The 14,466-nt window shown below is 46.3% G+C and overlaps 1 protein-coding gene across 1 annotated transcript in view; it reads left to right on the top strand.

Annotated features, from left to right (window-relative positions):
* LOC144161944 (uncharacterized) overlaps positions 1-14,466 on the top strand; it is a 106,422-nt gene that overhangs the window by 44,184 nt on the left and 47,772 nt on the right. The window contains exons 7-11 of the mRNA XM_077692500.1: positions 1,284-1,361; positions 3,451-3,566; positions 4,934-4,992; positions 9,153-9,204; positions 12,521-12,588. Coding sequence (XP_077548626.1) covers positions 1,284-1,361; positions 3,451-3,566; positions 4,934-4,992; positions 9,153-9,204; positions 12,521-12,588 — 373 coding nt within the window. The remainder of the gene's footprint in view (positions 1-1,283; positions 1,362-3,450; positions 3,567-4,933; positions 4,993-9,152; positions 9,205-12,520; positions 12,589-14,466) is intronic.

Raw genomic sequence — 14,466 nt, 5'->3', positions numbered from 1 at the left:
GTATGCGTCGTGTGGCGTTCGTGCATACTTTTTGAGCACGAAAATTGTACAAATGAGTGCTATGAACCACAACAACAACAAGTATCATTCACAAGGAAACACGGCGAAAAGAGCATGGCCGAGGCGGCCGATCCGCCCGGAAGTCCAGGTATGACGTTTTTCAGCCGGTTTTCGCCCGCGCTCTTCGGTCTTCCGGCATCGCGCGGCGAGATGGGGGCGGGGCATCGGGCCACTTTTGTTAGCGCATTGCGCCGCTTCTATTGCATGTATTGCGAAAATATTTCGTACACATGAACTATTCAATGTGTACTTGTTGCTAGTCAACTTTTCTTTTAATTCTAAAACCGCTTCACCTTCCCTTTAAGCTCAGGTCGTTCGTCACCTTTCCAGCGCCTCCATTAATGGTTAATAGGTCATCTCCTGCGTACTTCTATGTGCCTCCTTGTCGCAAAGTAGGCGAAATCAGTAAAGGTAAATGAGAACATGTCTGCGAGCGTTGTTCGAACCCGCCGCGGTGGCTCAGTGGCTACGGCGTTGCGCTGCTGAGCACGAGGTCGCGGGTTCGATTCCCGGCCGCGGCGGCCGCTTTTCTGATGGAGGCGAAAAGCAAAAAACGCCCATGTGTACGAGATTTCTGAGCACGTTAAAGATCCCCAGGTCGTCAAAATTAATCCGGAGCCCTCCACTACGGCGCGCCTCATCGCCTGCATTGCGTCGGCGCGTTAAACTCCACAATTAATCAATCGACTGTTGTTCGAGTTGAGGGAAGCCGATCAATTGGCCCTTGGCCTGTTAAAGGACAGCCGCTTGGCGATTCGCTATGGCAGAGGCAGAATCAAGTGAGTGGTGAATGTTTTAGGAGTTTGAAACTGTTAACGTAGGATATATATCACAAAATAAGTACAGAAGGAAGAGTGCGCCCCATTTTTCGTTTTTTTTTGTGTGTGTGTGTGTTCGCGTCATTTTGCGCTACACTTTGGAGATGAGCAGAGCTAAATTTCGTTCGGCGTGCACCACGTTTTAGGGTTGCATGTCGGAAGTTTCGTGTCTGGTAACGTGAGAATTTTAGTAGCGCTTAGGTGCAAAAAGCGCCACGTACCTACAATATAAACGTGTATTTGCAACCCAGAGCCTTCGGTTATCCCAAAAAATCCCTCCAGAGTTTCATGCGTGTGCTGAATGTGATATCAAACATGAACTTCCTTCTGTTTTGGAAGTGTAAATGAGTGTCAAGAACCGTCTACCAACAATTTTAGGACGTGTTCTGATTTTTAATTTTGCAGACTAAGAAGATCAAGACGTTCGTCTTTCAACCCTACCAGAGAATGCTTCCAGTATTGAAGAACATATACGAAGGAGTGGTGAGTGCCTTTTTTTTTTTACCGAGAGCAAAAGTGTTAAAATATTCAATAAATACCATAAATGTATCCTGTTCAAGATAGCGCTTTTTTGAGTATGCCTCAAGGTTTAGTGGTCTGGCTGGTCTTTTGAAATTCGGCTTGTGAGATGGGAGGGGAAGCAGGCGAGCAACTCACTCTTATGGGGCTTGCTTTCGTCTCCCAGCTGGGCGGCCTCAGATTTAAAGGAGCCATGTAGACAAAATACAAGTTGGATTTGTTAGAAAGACTGCTTAGTCCCGATAACAATGATACCAATATCATCGCAATCTTCGAGCAAATAACGGAGATATTAAAGAAAACGTGTGGAGTAGTCGCGACCCCCTAGCCGATTTTTCGCAACTTTTCTATGACGTCACGGAACCTTGTCTGTGCGATTGGCGGCAGCCTAACTCACCTGTCGCGACGACACATGACTGGACGTCTGTAATGGGGCCTCTAGCTGCATTTGACCGCATCACCTGAATGCTAACGTGCAGTTAAGGCACTGAAAGTTATGTTTTATTGTTGGCCCGTATGACGTCATTCGTGCTCATAACACGTCACTGTGGCGCAAAATTTGAAAGTTTTTAAATACTTCTTGCTTTTTTTCGTTAAAAAACATCTTTTGTGGCTGTAATGGAGCTGAGTGAGATACTGAATCCTAGTTCTTTCAAATTAAACGAAGTTGTATTTTCTCTTCATGGCTCCTTTGATTCTCCTCCCCTTCACAAACGGGCCACTTACGCTGGAGCATGAAAAAGAGTCTAGCACGGTGGTCAGCATGTACATCGCGAAACCCCGTGAACTCTGAACTCTCCATCACTACCCTAGCAACCAGCCTGCGTCAATTCTATTCCTTCAACAGCTAACGGGAGCACAGCGGCGAACAGTGTCAATCCCGCATTATCTTCGCCATCATGCACTGCTGCTTGACTCGGCAAGGCACACTTGCACGTTTTCATCCAGTGGCCAAGCCTTCACGCTCACACAATCCAGAAAAATAAGACCGAGGTGTGGCTGACGGCGAACTTTTCTCAGATAAAAGCACGCAGTGTGTGGTGCGCAAAGCGGGGCGGGGAAGCGCAACTGAGTCGACAGCAGCGCCTCGAGTGATTGCAGAAAGGCCAGAGAGGCTGCGAAACTGCGTGTCTTCACCGATTGGGCCAACCGGGAAACCATAATCATCATCAGCTCCAAGAGCGGTGAAGATGTCGCGGATAATGTTTATATTGTCACGGGCTCAGTCCCTTGGCTCCTTCCTATAAACTCAACCAGTGTCCAACCCCTCTCTGCGGGTATGCGCCCTCTGGGATAAGTGAACCCATAGGCTAGAGAAGAAGAAGACGCTCGCTGATGTTGGTGTGCGTGCAGTACCTGGGACATCGCAGCTCCCTTGTCTGTCGTTACTATCCCGTGTATTTTTGTAATTACTATCTATTCTGTCTCTCTCTCTCTCTCTAAATACATCCCCTTCGTTGCCACATGACATCTTCTGGGGGAGGTGCGGGTTGCGGGGTCACATCTTGTGGTGGAGCTGAAGCCTCGCACCTGAATACTTTTTTTCAGACCGACTTTTTAAATACTTTCGGAATGGCATCGGGGAAAGATTTTTAGCTTCCTTGAGATGACACAAAGGGGATGTCGACGCGTGCGCGCGTGCGTGTGCGTCAGTCTATGTGCCTTTCTGTCTATGTGCGTGTGTACGTGCAGTGAGGTGTGATGTGTTCGCGTGTGTGTGTCTGTGTGCGTGGGCATGTTTGTGGGGGGAGGCGTAGTGAGAACATGCAGGAGGCACAAGGGGGAGAGGCAGAGGAGAAGAGGTGCAGGAGGGGAGATGTAGCAACTCCTATATGCTATGAGCTGCTTTGGAAAGGAATCTGCGGGAGGATAAGCTTGGGGCGTGATGCAATTGAGTCGTAGAAACTACGAAACAGTGGTGACACTATTAAAATGCTATCGTTTTAAAATAATAAATGTTGTGGATATCTGGAACGGGCAGGGATGAACAATCATGCCAATAGTGCGAGAGTAACTGATCGCTTAAATAACTCTCCCCTTCTGCGCTGCTCAGGAAAAGGTGAAGTCCGGGAGCTTCCTGGATGATCTGGTGGCGCATGCCGAGGCAGAGAACAGATACTACTGGAACCACGTTCATGGATTCAACGACAGCGGCGGCCAAATATTCGTGTAAGCGGCGACAAATGCTGCACATTCGCTTTGTTGCACATGTTGCACATTCGCACTAGAGCTTTTAAGCTTGATCTTGGTCTGTTGGTGGTAGCGAAACAGATACCCAGAAAAAAATCTCCCCCCGCGCGACGGGCTTGGTAAGACGTTCGCGCAGTGGCTTTAAGAAATAAATATAAAGTGTACGTGAGCGCGCGGCTCGTGAGGAGCGCCCTGCGTAGTCCAGGCTTGCGCGTGGGCTTGCGCCACGTGAGGAGCTCGAGCCTTCGTCTTCGTCGTGGTGTAGCGACCGGCGCGACGCGGGTCCGTCAAGCCGAAGACGACGGTGACTTAATTTGTAAAACCATCCCTTTACAATCCACACGTGGAGACGGGCACCGGACCAGCTGACGAAAAAGTGGAGGTCTACCGAGTCCAGTACGCGCTACAAGAGTACTTTACCTACGCCGTTGTGCCGTCGGGCGACGACGACGATTACTGCTGAATAAAACACTATTTACATTGCCGTCCAAAACGGATTGAACTGCTGGGTTCAGGCCTGCTTCCTCTCTCCTGGGATCCGCTGTTAGGGGAGATGTTGTGTCGACCCCCAGCTCCTCTGTTTCTCCAGCCTTGCACCACTTGTGCAAGCTCCGCCAAAGTGTTTTTGTTTTCGCTTGACGAAGATTATGCACAAACTAAACGTTTTACTCTAGTTCAATTTTTACTTCGTTTCGCAACCAACCCTGTTAAGCCGAGCGTTATCTTACAAGAACAGCACAGGTGTCCTATTTGAACGGCGATCACCCACCATATTTGCAAAGACTTGGAAAAATAGACGATAATTAGCGAACGAAAAATAAATAACTCACCCTTAAATTGTTGCATTGGAAGGAAAGGCCCAACTTAAAACGAGGTGTACCTATTAGACAGTAAACAGCGGCCTTTTTGGAACCCTAAACCTGGCTTTGGGACCAGAGTTCCCATCACCAAAGGCATGATAGCCATACACTTGGCGTGGTCGAACGGCATAACCGAATACTTTATTGTTTGCTTATTTTTGGTGAGTGTCTGCCAGCGTTTGTTTAAAGGGTGGCGTTAGCTAGGGTAATACTTTGAAGTTACAACGCTTGCCGTTTTTCGTTGAAGATGTGGTTTGCCGTGTTTCGCCATACGTTTTTGCACACGGCTTCGTGTAATAAAGGCGTGGGTTTGCCTTAGTGTGTGCCTGTAGTATCCACACTGTGTACGCTACATTTCTTTCATGGTCTAGAGGGATAGACAACATTGTGTCGCAGTTTTGAAAGAAAGTTTCGCTAGCTTTTTGTTTCACAGCTACTTTTCTTTGTTTATTATGTATCGCTCCTATGCGCCGGCCTTTCTCGCAGGCACACGCCTCGCCTCCTGCACCCTGAAGCCAGCTACGCTTACGACACCAATAGGCTCAGTAAGAATTCCCACGTTCTGACTAAACCCAAGCTCAGGGAATTACCACCGCGCGCGTGGCAATTGCACTTGGTGTTCCTGCCTATTAATGTGTCAGTGCTGTGCGCTTCACATGTATTTTCCACATGTATAAGTAAGCGTCAATAACCAACGTTTAGTTCTGTTCATTTTGGTTCTGCAAATATTTCACAAACATACGTCGAAAGGAATTCGTCCCAAGTTCGCTTCGTCCTTAAGACTCGCATAATTACTCCTTTCTTTTTAAAGAACGGGTTGCATAGAAGATGCCTTGCAATATTCCATTTTTTAAAAAGGAGAAATACCAAGAAGCTCCACCAAGCTGATTGAAAATTAGGCACCCACCATGCACAATGCTGAACAAGCTACCGTAAACTTAAAATAAGTACCCGCCGGTTCAGGAATCCCGAAAAGTTACGTGGATTTATTAAAGATGTCTGGTTTCTGGTGAATGTTGGGGTAATGTTTTTAACTGCAAATTTTGCAGCGAATTGTGAGGGCGGGTCTCTAAATTAAAACTTTTTGTGAACAATAATCTTTGGCGGGGACATAGGGACGCCTTGCAGCCTATGGCCTCACTCAGAAAAACAGGGTCCTCAAGCATTGAGATTATGAGTTTGTTAAAAAATTGGCGTTGATGATATCTTCCTCCTCGGCTTCGTTTTATTTCTTAACTTCTTTTGCTACACCGTTATTACAAAAATGATTGACGAGATAAAAACATCAATCTCCTCCGCTTTACGAGTCTTGAGAACACCTTTACCGCTGCATGAAAATTTAAGCAATTCTCGGCTGCCGCTGCTGGAAGCAGTTATCAATAGTGGCAGTACAGTCTTTTTTTTTACTGATACTGACAAGACAAGGGCTATTAAAAGATTCCAAAGGCTTGTTGTGAGTAACCTTCGCCTTCACGTCTTCCTCACCACGACTCTGTTTATTACCCAACACGGCACTAAACATTTCTCCTACATATTGTCTTATTCTCTCAATACTTATTCTCTCTAGTTTCTTTTACTTTGTGCTTGTATCAATGTCGTTGTTCACTGAAATATGCAGTTGTCTATAGTATTTTCTTCGCAGTGTTTATTCCGGTGTGTAGAGATTATATGGCATCTCTACAGATTACATCTAGAGATTACATCTAGAGATTCCATCTCTACAGAGATTATATCTAGAGAATAACACAAGGACAAGCAAAAATTAGAATTAAGCTAGACGGGATACGCATCGCGGGGAAGAGACGTTTGAGGTCGCCTCAGGCAATAAATATACTAGAGCGCAAGATCTAAAACTTCCAGGAGTCACCGGCTTGAATTTCCTAAAATTTTCGAGCATGGCAACAAGTGTTTACATCTGGCGAACAACGTCGCTGATCATACATAACTGCATGTGATGGCGGCTTGTACGACCACTGTAGCGCCTCCAACAACCGCGGGAACCACAAGCATTCAGGACAAGTTACGTAGAAGGTATATCGTGTTTTGAACATGGGTTTGTGTCATGGAAAAAAATTGGCCGCGTATCTGCTCCTTTCGTTGCAAATGTCGTAAAAAGACGATAGTCTTTATCGGCTATTGCGAAGTAAATGCCTCCCTTCGCTTTGCCGCTCACCTCTCATGTTGTTCCTCTTGCGTCGCGCTCCTCCCAAGGTAAAGACGCCAAAGGTTTGCTTAAATCATTTTAAATTTCCCGCGTTCCACTGCTCCAAACCGGGTGTCTCGATGCGAACGCTGCTGTACGGCGGAGACGCGCGTTAATCGAGGCGCCCTACTTCAACGTTTATAGAACCGCGTTTCCCTACTCCACGTGCGTTGCAAGCAGAACGTGGAACCTATCTAGTGGAACCTTGCGTAACTGTTGCCGGTTGATTTCTTAAAATCATAGAGTTTCATACAAATAACTAGAGGGGAAACTGGCGCTAGTGTCAACGCGAACATGGCAGCGGCGCTTACGCTTCAGTGGGAATGATGGGTAGTTTTGGAACCGGATTGCGTAGGATCAAAACGGGCTTATGGCTGCGCAAATTGTGTTTTCTGACAAAAAAGCTCTTATTGCCCGGTTCTCCGTTTACAAATTACATGGCGAACAAAAAAGTTAGTGACGAAAAAATGGTTTTGTGCGAAATAAAACGCCGCGTTTAAATAAAAAGCAGACGCGGAGTCGAGAAGGTTTGTGGAGCAGGTTTGCCATTTTCCGCCAACTACAGCAGGACGCGGACTTCTGTAAAAACTACTTGTAAAAGTTTCGGCGCTGGTGGTTTGTAATAGTAAGAGAAGTTTTGTGCTCATAAGAAAAAAGAAACAGATGACCTTTGGAGAAGTTATTCATGCGTGAATTAGTGACATCCATCAAGCTGCGTTCCTATCAGCCGCCGGTACTGCTGTTCCAGAGTTACTCAATATCCAGTAACTCTGCTGCTGTTCTACGCCGTAGGAGCCGGCGTTCGCACGAAAGGTGTGGCTGTTCCAAGCGATTCGCAACCGGCGTCAGCTTTTACAATACATTGCTCTGCCGAATGAGCAGCGCTGCAACTCCTAATTAGCAGACAACTTCGCTGCGCAGAGCGCCGTCATTTGTGTTTTCATGCTCGCTGTGCGGCAATGCATTGATAACCCACCCAATTCGCAACTCAGGTTGTAAAACATTTCACTCAGGGCGGCGTCAGTGCACGCGAGGCATGCAGTTTAAGAAGAAACGTATTTTTGATCACTCCACCCAACACACCGCCTAGGCAAATGCGTTCATGCAAATCCAAAACGAAAACGAAACTGCCTAAAATCCACAGTAAGTTCCACGAGCCATCAAGCGCAAATCCGAATCCACAACTACCCATCACGCCCATTGAGGCGTACGATCGCAGCGCCAGTTTCCCCTCTAGTTGTATCGTAAGAAACTCTATGCTTAAAATGGCGCAAGAAGCTATAGTGGCGCGGGCGACAGTAGGCGACGGCGAAGTGAATTCTTTTTCTGCAGTTGATGAAGTATTTGATTTCGCAAAAGCAAGCATGTTTGATTTTTTTATAAAGGAACACTGCAAATATCACTTCTGTATTGATTTGCTGTCTCATATTTGCGTAATGTCTTGTTCTTCTTCAACAATGTTGACAAGTATGAACCTTACACCGGACATAGACAGGTAGATTTAGCTGTGACTATATAAGACTAATGGGCAGGCACTGTTTTGCTTTGGCCGGGTGGCTGAATCGAGTCACAGACAGACAGACGGACAGACATACAGACATACATACAGACAGACAAACAAAAATTTCTGGGGTTAAGGAGCCCAAGAAAGACTATCGTCTTTAAAAGTGCAGATAATGCATTTGCGAGCATCTTGCTGTACTTCTACCATACGGTGTTGTACAGCGGTACCCTCGGTTCGGGAGGAACTCAGGCTGTTATCCTGTTGCGTTTGTTTGTTCGTTCGTTCGTTCATTCGTTCGTTCGTTTGTTCGTTCTTTCGTTCCTTTGTTTGTTGGTTGGTTTGCTTGCTTGCTTGCTTGATCGTTCGTTTATTTGTTTTTGTTTGTGTGTGTGCTTGCTTGCTCACTTTTTGTTTGTTCCTTCCTTCGTTTGCTTGCTTGTTTGTTTTCTTCCTTGCTTGTTTGCTTTCGTGCTTGTTGGTTTGGTTGTTTGTTTTTGTTCGTTCTTTTGTTTCTTTGTGTGCTTGCTTGCTCACATTGTTTGCTCTTTCGTGCGTTTATTCGTTCGTTCTTTTGTTTGTTTGTTGTTTGCTTGCTTGTTCGTTAGTTTATTTGTTTTTGTTTTGTGTGTGCTTGCTTGCTCACTTTTTTGCTTGTTCCTTCCTTCGTTTGCTTGTTTGTTTTCTTGCAGGCTTGTTTGCTTGCTTGCTTGTTGGCTTGGTTGTTTGTTTGCTTGTTCGTTCTTTCGTTTCTTTGTGTGTTGCTTGCTCACATTGTTTGCTCGTTCATACGTTTATTTGTTCGTACCTTTGTTTGTTTATTTATTCGTTTGTGTGCCTGCTTGCTCACTTGTCTTTCGTTTGTTCGTTCGTTCGTTTATTCGTTCGTTCCTTCGTTTGTTTGCTTGTTTGTTTGAGGGAAAATTTTCAATGCTGCGCGTTCCTCACCCCTTTATTCATGTCGTTTTTCCGTGTTCTCTTTATTTGTGTCCTTCCCACAGTTATACCGTTCAGCATCCTCTACAACTATGACATCTCCGATTTGGAGCTCAAGTAAGTGGCCGTAATTTAGATTCGTTTGTGCAGTTTATAACACGCCGCTGGTGGCTGTTCGACGGGGGCAAGGGCTGACCTCATAAGAGATGAACGTATGTCACAGAATGAAGTATACGGTGGAAGAACTATCCGCAGAAAAATTTTAAAGGGGCCACCAACACAAAACAAAAAATTGGTTTGCCAAGAAGACTGCCTTATCTCCATAACAATGATAACAATTTTATGGCAAACAATCTGGATATTAGAAAAAGACATCGGAGACATTGGCGACCCCCCAGCTACTTTCTGGTGATTGTTATGAGGTCACAGAACCTGGCTTGTGCGATTGGCGGCTCCTGACCTAAGCCCCCACCGAGAAGCATGACAGGGCTATTGTAGCGGGGCCTCCAGTTCCTCTGATCCTATCAGTTTCGCACTGACGCACGCGCCGGTTAGGTCACTGATGTTTCCAGTTCGGGCTCATATTACATCAAAACCAAAACCAACACGCCTAGCAAAAAGTTCTCCTCCATATTACATCACTGCTGTCCCTATTAAGACACTACAGAGCGAAATTTGAAAGTGTTTAATTATTTCATGCGTTTTTTTTTTTTTTTGCTGAAAACATCTCTCGTGGCTGGAATGGAGCTCAGTGAGTTAACGAAGGTTGCTGTTTCAAATTGAATGGGGTAGTATTTATGGCCCCTTTAAACCGTGTTTAGAGGTCTCACGGAGCGCTTTCGGTGCAGGAGGCTGGCTATTATGAAACCTTTTCGCTTTACTTCGAGAGGGTATGATCCCCTTCGTGGGGAGATTTAGATAGGGAGCGACGGGATCACAGCAACGGGTATGCGGATGGCGTTATCGTAAACAGGCAGTGATTGGGTGGAGCTAATGTAATTTTTTTTCATTCTATCCGCCGCGTTGCCTCAGAGGCCAAGGCTGCTGAGCGCGAATACGCAGGTTACAAACAGCTGGTTGTAGAGATTCTGGTGCACGTTAAAGATCGCAGGTGGTGAAAATCAACCCGGATCTTTTGGCTACGGTGTGCCTTATAGCCCAGTTGTAGCTTCTGCGCGTTACAGCTGCCAAAATTTGAATTTCAACTTCTTCAAGGTTCCGCACAAAGCTCCGTGTGCACTGGCTGTGGTCAGTGCGGCAGCGTACGTTTTCCACGAGTGCTGCCGCCAGAGACCTCCGATGTGACTGCAACTGAAGAGGTTGACTATACCTGCACGCAAAACAAAAGTGACCATGTGGAGATACCGGCTATCACAACAATGAATGAGCGTTCTTGATTGAATGGTTGATTGATTCAAGTCTTTGCTAGAGGAAAGAAGAGGCGAGGAGGCCGGGAATGGGGAATGGGAAGTGAAGGGATGAGGTACTCGTCAAACAAATGAGTGTCTTTTGAGCCCAAATTTCGCGTGCGTGATGTTAAGGCTCTCCTCGGGATGAGGATTCGACCCCGGGCTGCACTAACCTCACAGGGCCACTCTGTATGCAATAATGGCCTATCGCTTCATGAAAATCGATGTCGTGATTTCGAGGATGTGGAGTGTTGGTGCGTCGACGGACATGATAGAACAAGTCCTGTTCTTAAGAACTTTCCTTGAAGAAACTTATCCGCAGCTACCGTTCACACTTTTCACAAATGTCGCATTTTGTCGTCTGTATCGTTTAACACCAAGAGTGGTAACCGAACATATACGATGGCTTCAAAAAAAAAAAAAAACTTTTTGTCTATGAAAATGAAACAGAGGCGGCATCTGGAGTACTCAGAACAAAACACGCAATGCCGGCTGTTCCCGGGAGGACGCAGAGAAAGGAGGCGGCAGATTTAAAACTTTCTTTCCGTCTTTCGTTTAGGATTACCACACACAGCCGCTATACAGTGGTTACGGGCTGTCATAAAATGTTCGACCATTAAGCGAACTATATCGTATGTTTGGTTCTGGAAAATCCTACCAAAGTTAGTAATTGTGTCAAATACAGCCGCCGGCTTTTCCGTGGGCAGACGTCGTTTTTATTCGTTTTCTCAACATCCGGGTAAGTGTTGTCGACGTTATTGGTGTCGCACAAAATAAACCACAATATGGAACCTTCCCGCAAAATTTCAGCGTGAGAGAATAAACGGTTTGATCGGCAGTGAGTGAGTGAGTAGTCTTTTACTAATCGGGAGAAGGCCTTGCGGGAAAAAAAATGGGTAGAGGGGAGGAGGGGAATGGAGGAATAGCCCAGTTGAAGAAGTGACGTTTCCATGAAGGCCACACAGGAGTTCCTTCAGACAGCGGAGGCCACACTAAGGTGATGACCATATCTCAGAATTCTCACGACCGGGTCTACTTCAATCTTGAGAGACCAATAGGCGGAATAAGCCAAGGGATGTGAGAAAATTTGGCGCTTCAAATGGAGGGTCATCCTGAGAGGTATTGGGAGGCATAGCGGTGGTGAGGATAGACTGGAAAGGGTTGTATACAATCCTTTTATTCTGAAAGGACTAGCCTTTGGTAACTCAATAAGCTCTATTACAGCCAGGAGGGACGTTTCGTTAACCTGGAAAATTCAAGAACTATTTCAAAACTTTCCCATTTTGCGCTACGCCATCTCAATAGTCACGCCGTATCAGCAGCATTGATGCAACAAGAAAACCCCCACTAAAACATGGTTATCAGTGCACTAACTGCCCGTTATCATTCTAGTGATCCCTAGGGTCCCTAAAACCAGCCCACAATCATGTTTCTCGGTGATGAATATGCTCGGCCATCGCCAATTGCACAAACAACGTTCTGTGACGTCTTGGACACCTCTCCAGAACGTGCAGGGGAGTTTCCACTGCTTCATCCTTTTCTTTAGTATCTAGATAATTCTTGAAGAAGAAGGACAAGGACGCCAACCACAAGTTAGTTGTTTGAAGGAATGCATTCCGACCAGACGGTTTCCGTCACATCCTTGACTTCTAATTCATGTTGAGTTTTCAAAAATTTGTACCATTGTTACCGGGACCAAAGCACTCTTTTTCAATGAACCAAAGTTGTATTTTGCATTCATGGCCCTTGGAATCCTCAACTTGCTAATAGTTATCAAAATACAGTAGTTAAAACATGATCATTCCTCGTCCTTAGCAAAACAAACTCTTGTACATATGACCTACCCTAAGTGGCGGCAAGTCAAAGGTTTCTGAACGGGCAACTGAAGCTGTGACGCCAGAAGAAAAAAAAAAACAGATTAATAATACTAGGCCTAACTTTTTAAACTGCAGTGAAGGTCATCAATGTCGGCACAACGTGTTTTAAATTAGCCTCGAGCGTAATCGCGCGTTGTGTTCTTACAGCGTGTTCCGAAAAGTGAAGATCGCCTTCAACATCATGCGAGCCATCGTTAAGCTGTACGACCCCATAGGTAAGCATCCGTTGGCGAGTGCGCATCCAGCGAGCCTCGGTGTATGAAAATCTATAATACATTCCCGAAAGAGAGACAGAATAAAACTGAAAAGAGTAGGTTAGAGGAACCGGCGACTAGGAACATTGAGCACGGATTAATGGGAGATAAAGCGCTGCAAAGACGAAGACCTGCAGGTACAATGGACAAAGCGCTCCTAGTAACTGAACATTTACTGAGGAAAACACATATCTATGTGGAGTGAGCGCCCCCTACATGACAAAGCCGATGTTACAGTCTACCACCAGACAACCTCACGGTACATCAACAGCCGCTTATCATCGCATATAATCGCACAGCACGTGTGCTAACGTAGCAAAAAGAAATTGCTGCCCTTCCAATTTCCGAAGAAGGATGTCCAACGAAGATGGCTACTGTCCAAGGACTTAACGAAAGAAAACACGTTTATTTGCGATTTGGAAATGAAGTTCGCTACCAGATTAGTTAGCTTGTGTTTTGCCTATACAAACGCTTCTTTCAAGAACTGTTAATTTTGACCGGGTGGCTGAATCGAGGAACGAGCGGACATACAGACGGACGGACGGACGGACGGACGGACGGACGGACGGACGGACAGAGAGACAGACAGACACAGACCGACGGACGGACGGACGGACGGACCGACAGACGGACAGACGGACAGACGGACGGACGGACGGACGGGCGGGCGTGCGGGCGTGCGGGCGGGCAGGCAGGCAGGCAGGCAGGCAGGCAGGCGGGCGGGCGGGCGGGCGGGCGGACGGACGGACGGACGGACGGACGGACGGACGGACGGACCAAAATTTTAGTGTTTAAGTAATCAAAGAAAGACTATTGTCTTTATTAACAAATGGGTGAGAGAACTAAGAGCATGACCGTGGCTGCAGTCTTGGCTACACTCTTTGCGAAGGCTGTGGCAGTAGCGGGGCGCCGTCAAAACAGCGCACGACGAAAGGGCACGCGACAGAAGAGCACCGACATAAGAGCGCGGCGTCAAAAGGGCACGCGACGAAATAGCACGCGACAAAACAGCACGGCGTCAAAAGCGCACGCGGCGGAAGAGCACATCGCCAAAACAGCACAGCGTCAAAACAGCACAGCGACAGAAGGGCACGAATTTTATGGAATGCCTAACTGGGCAATTGTTTAGATTTTAAAGCGTATACAAACATTATAGAGGGCGCAAGATGCTCTGTAGGAGTTTCTCTTCACGTTCCGCTGCTCTTTCTTGTATAGAACCAAAAAATTCAAAAAGAAAAGATGAAAGGTTGGGCTATATGAAACTCAAAATGGCTTTTGTTTCCTTTTCAACATCAAGGTTTATAGAAACAATCCCTGGCACTAATCGTTTTGAAGTAGCCCTTCAATTTTGGGGGGTTAATATCAGAGTATAATAATATTCAAAATAATAATAATAATAACAAGCTATTGCCTTGAGAACCCCTTACAAAAATTTTTGGAAGTTTCTGCGTATCACAGTTCTTTCGATTCTATTAAATATTTTCCAGCCCTGCAGTTCCGATTGAATGTAGAGGTGCCACAATATGTGGTACCTCTCTTCCACCTTATGCGACTCGGCGTTGCCTACACATTTTTTCGTTTAAAAAATGGCGCAGCGTGCACTGCAAGAAAAAAAGCAGAGATAGCGGCCCCCTCTCTTCGTTGGAGACCAGTCTGTTGCATCTCACATTTATTTCCGAACTTGCCGCTGAAACTTCTCCAAGACTGGCAGGCCCGGATCATTACGTCCGCAGGCTTCCACATCTTTCCCAAAGTGGGCCGGGCCGCCCGCGCTAGAACTGGCGGCCGAGGCTAAAGTCAACGCCCGCGCTACGAACCCAAAGGAAATGCGGTGCGCCC

This window comes from Haemaphysalis longicornis, unplaced genomic scaffold (assembly GCF_048455015.1).
Source record: "Haemaphysalis longicornis isolate Haplotype H1 unplaced genomic scaffold, Haemaphysalis longicornis Haplotype H1 scaffold_12, whole genome shotgun sequence".
NCBI lineage: Eukaryota > Metazoa > Arthropoda > Arachnida > Ixodida > Ixodidae > Haemaphysalis > Haemaphysalis longicornis.
Note: the sequence above shows the minus strand (reverse complement) of the source record. Positions and strands in the feature narration are given on the sequence as shown.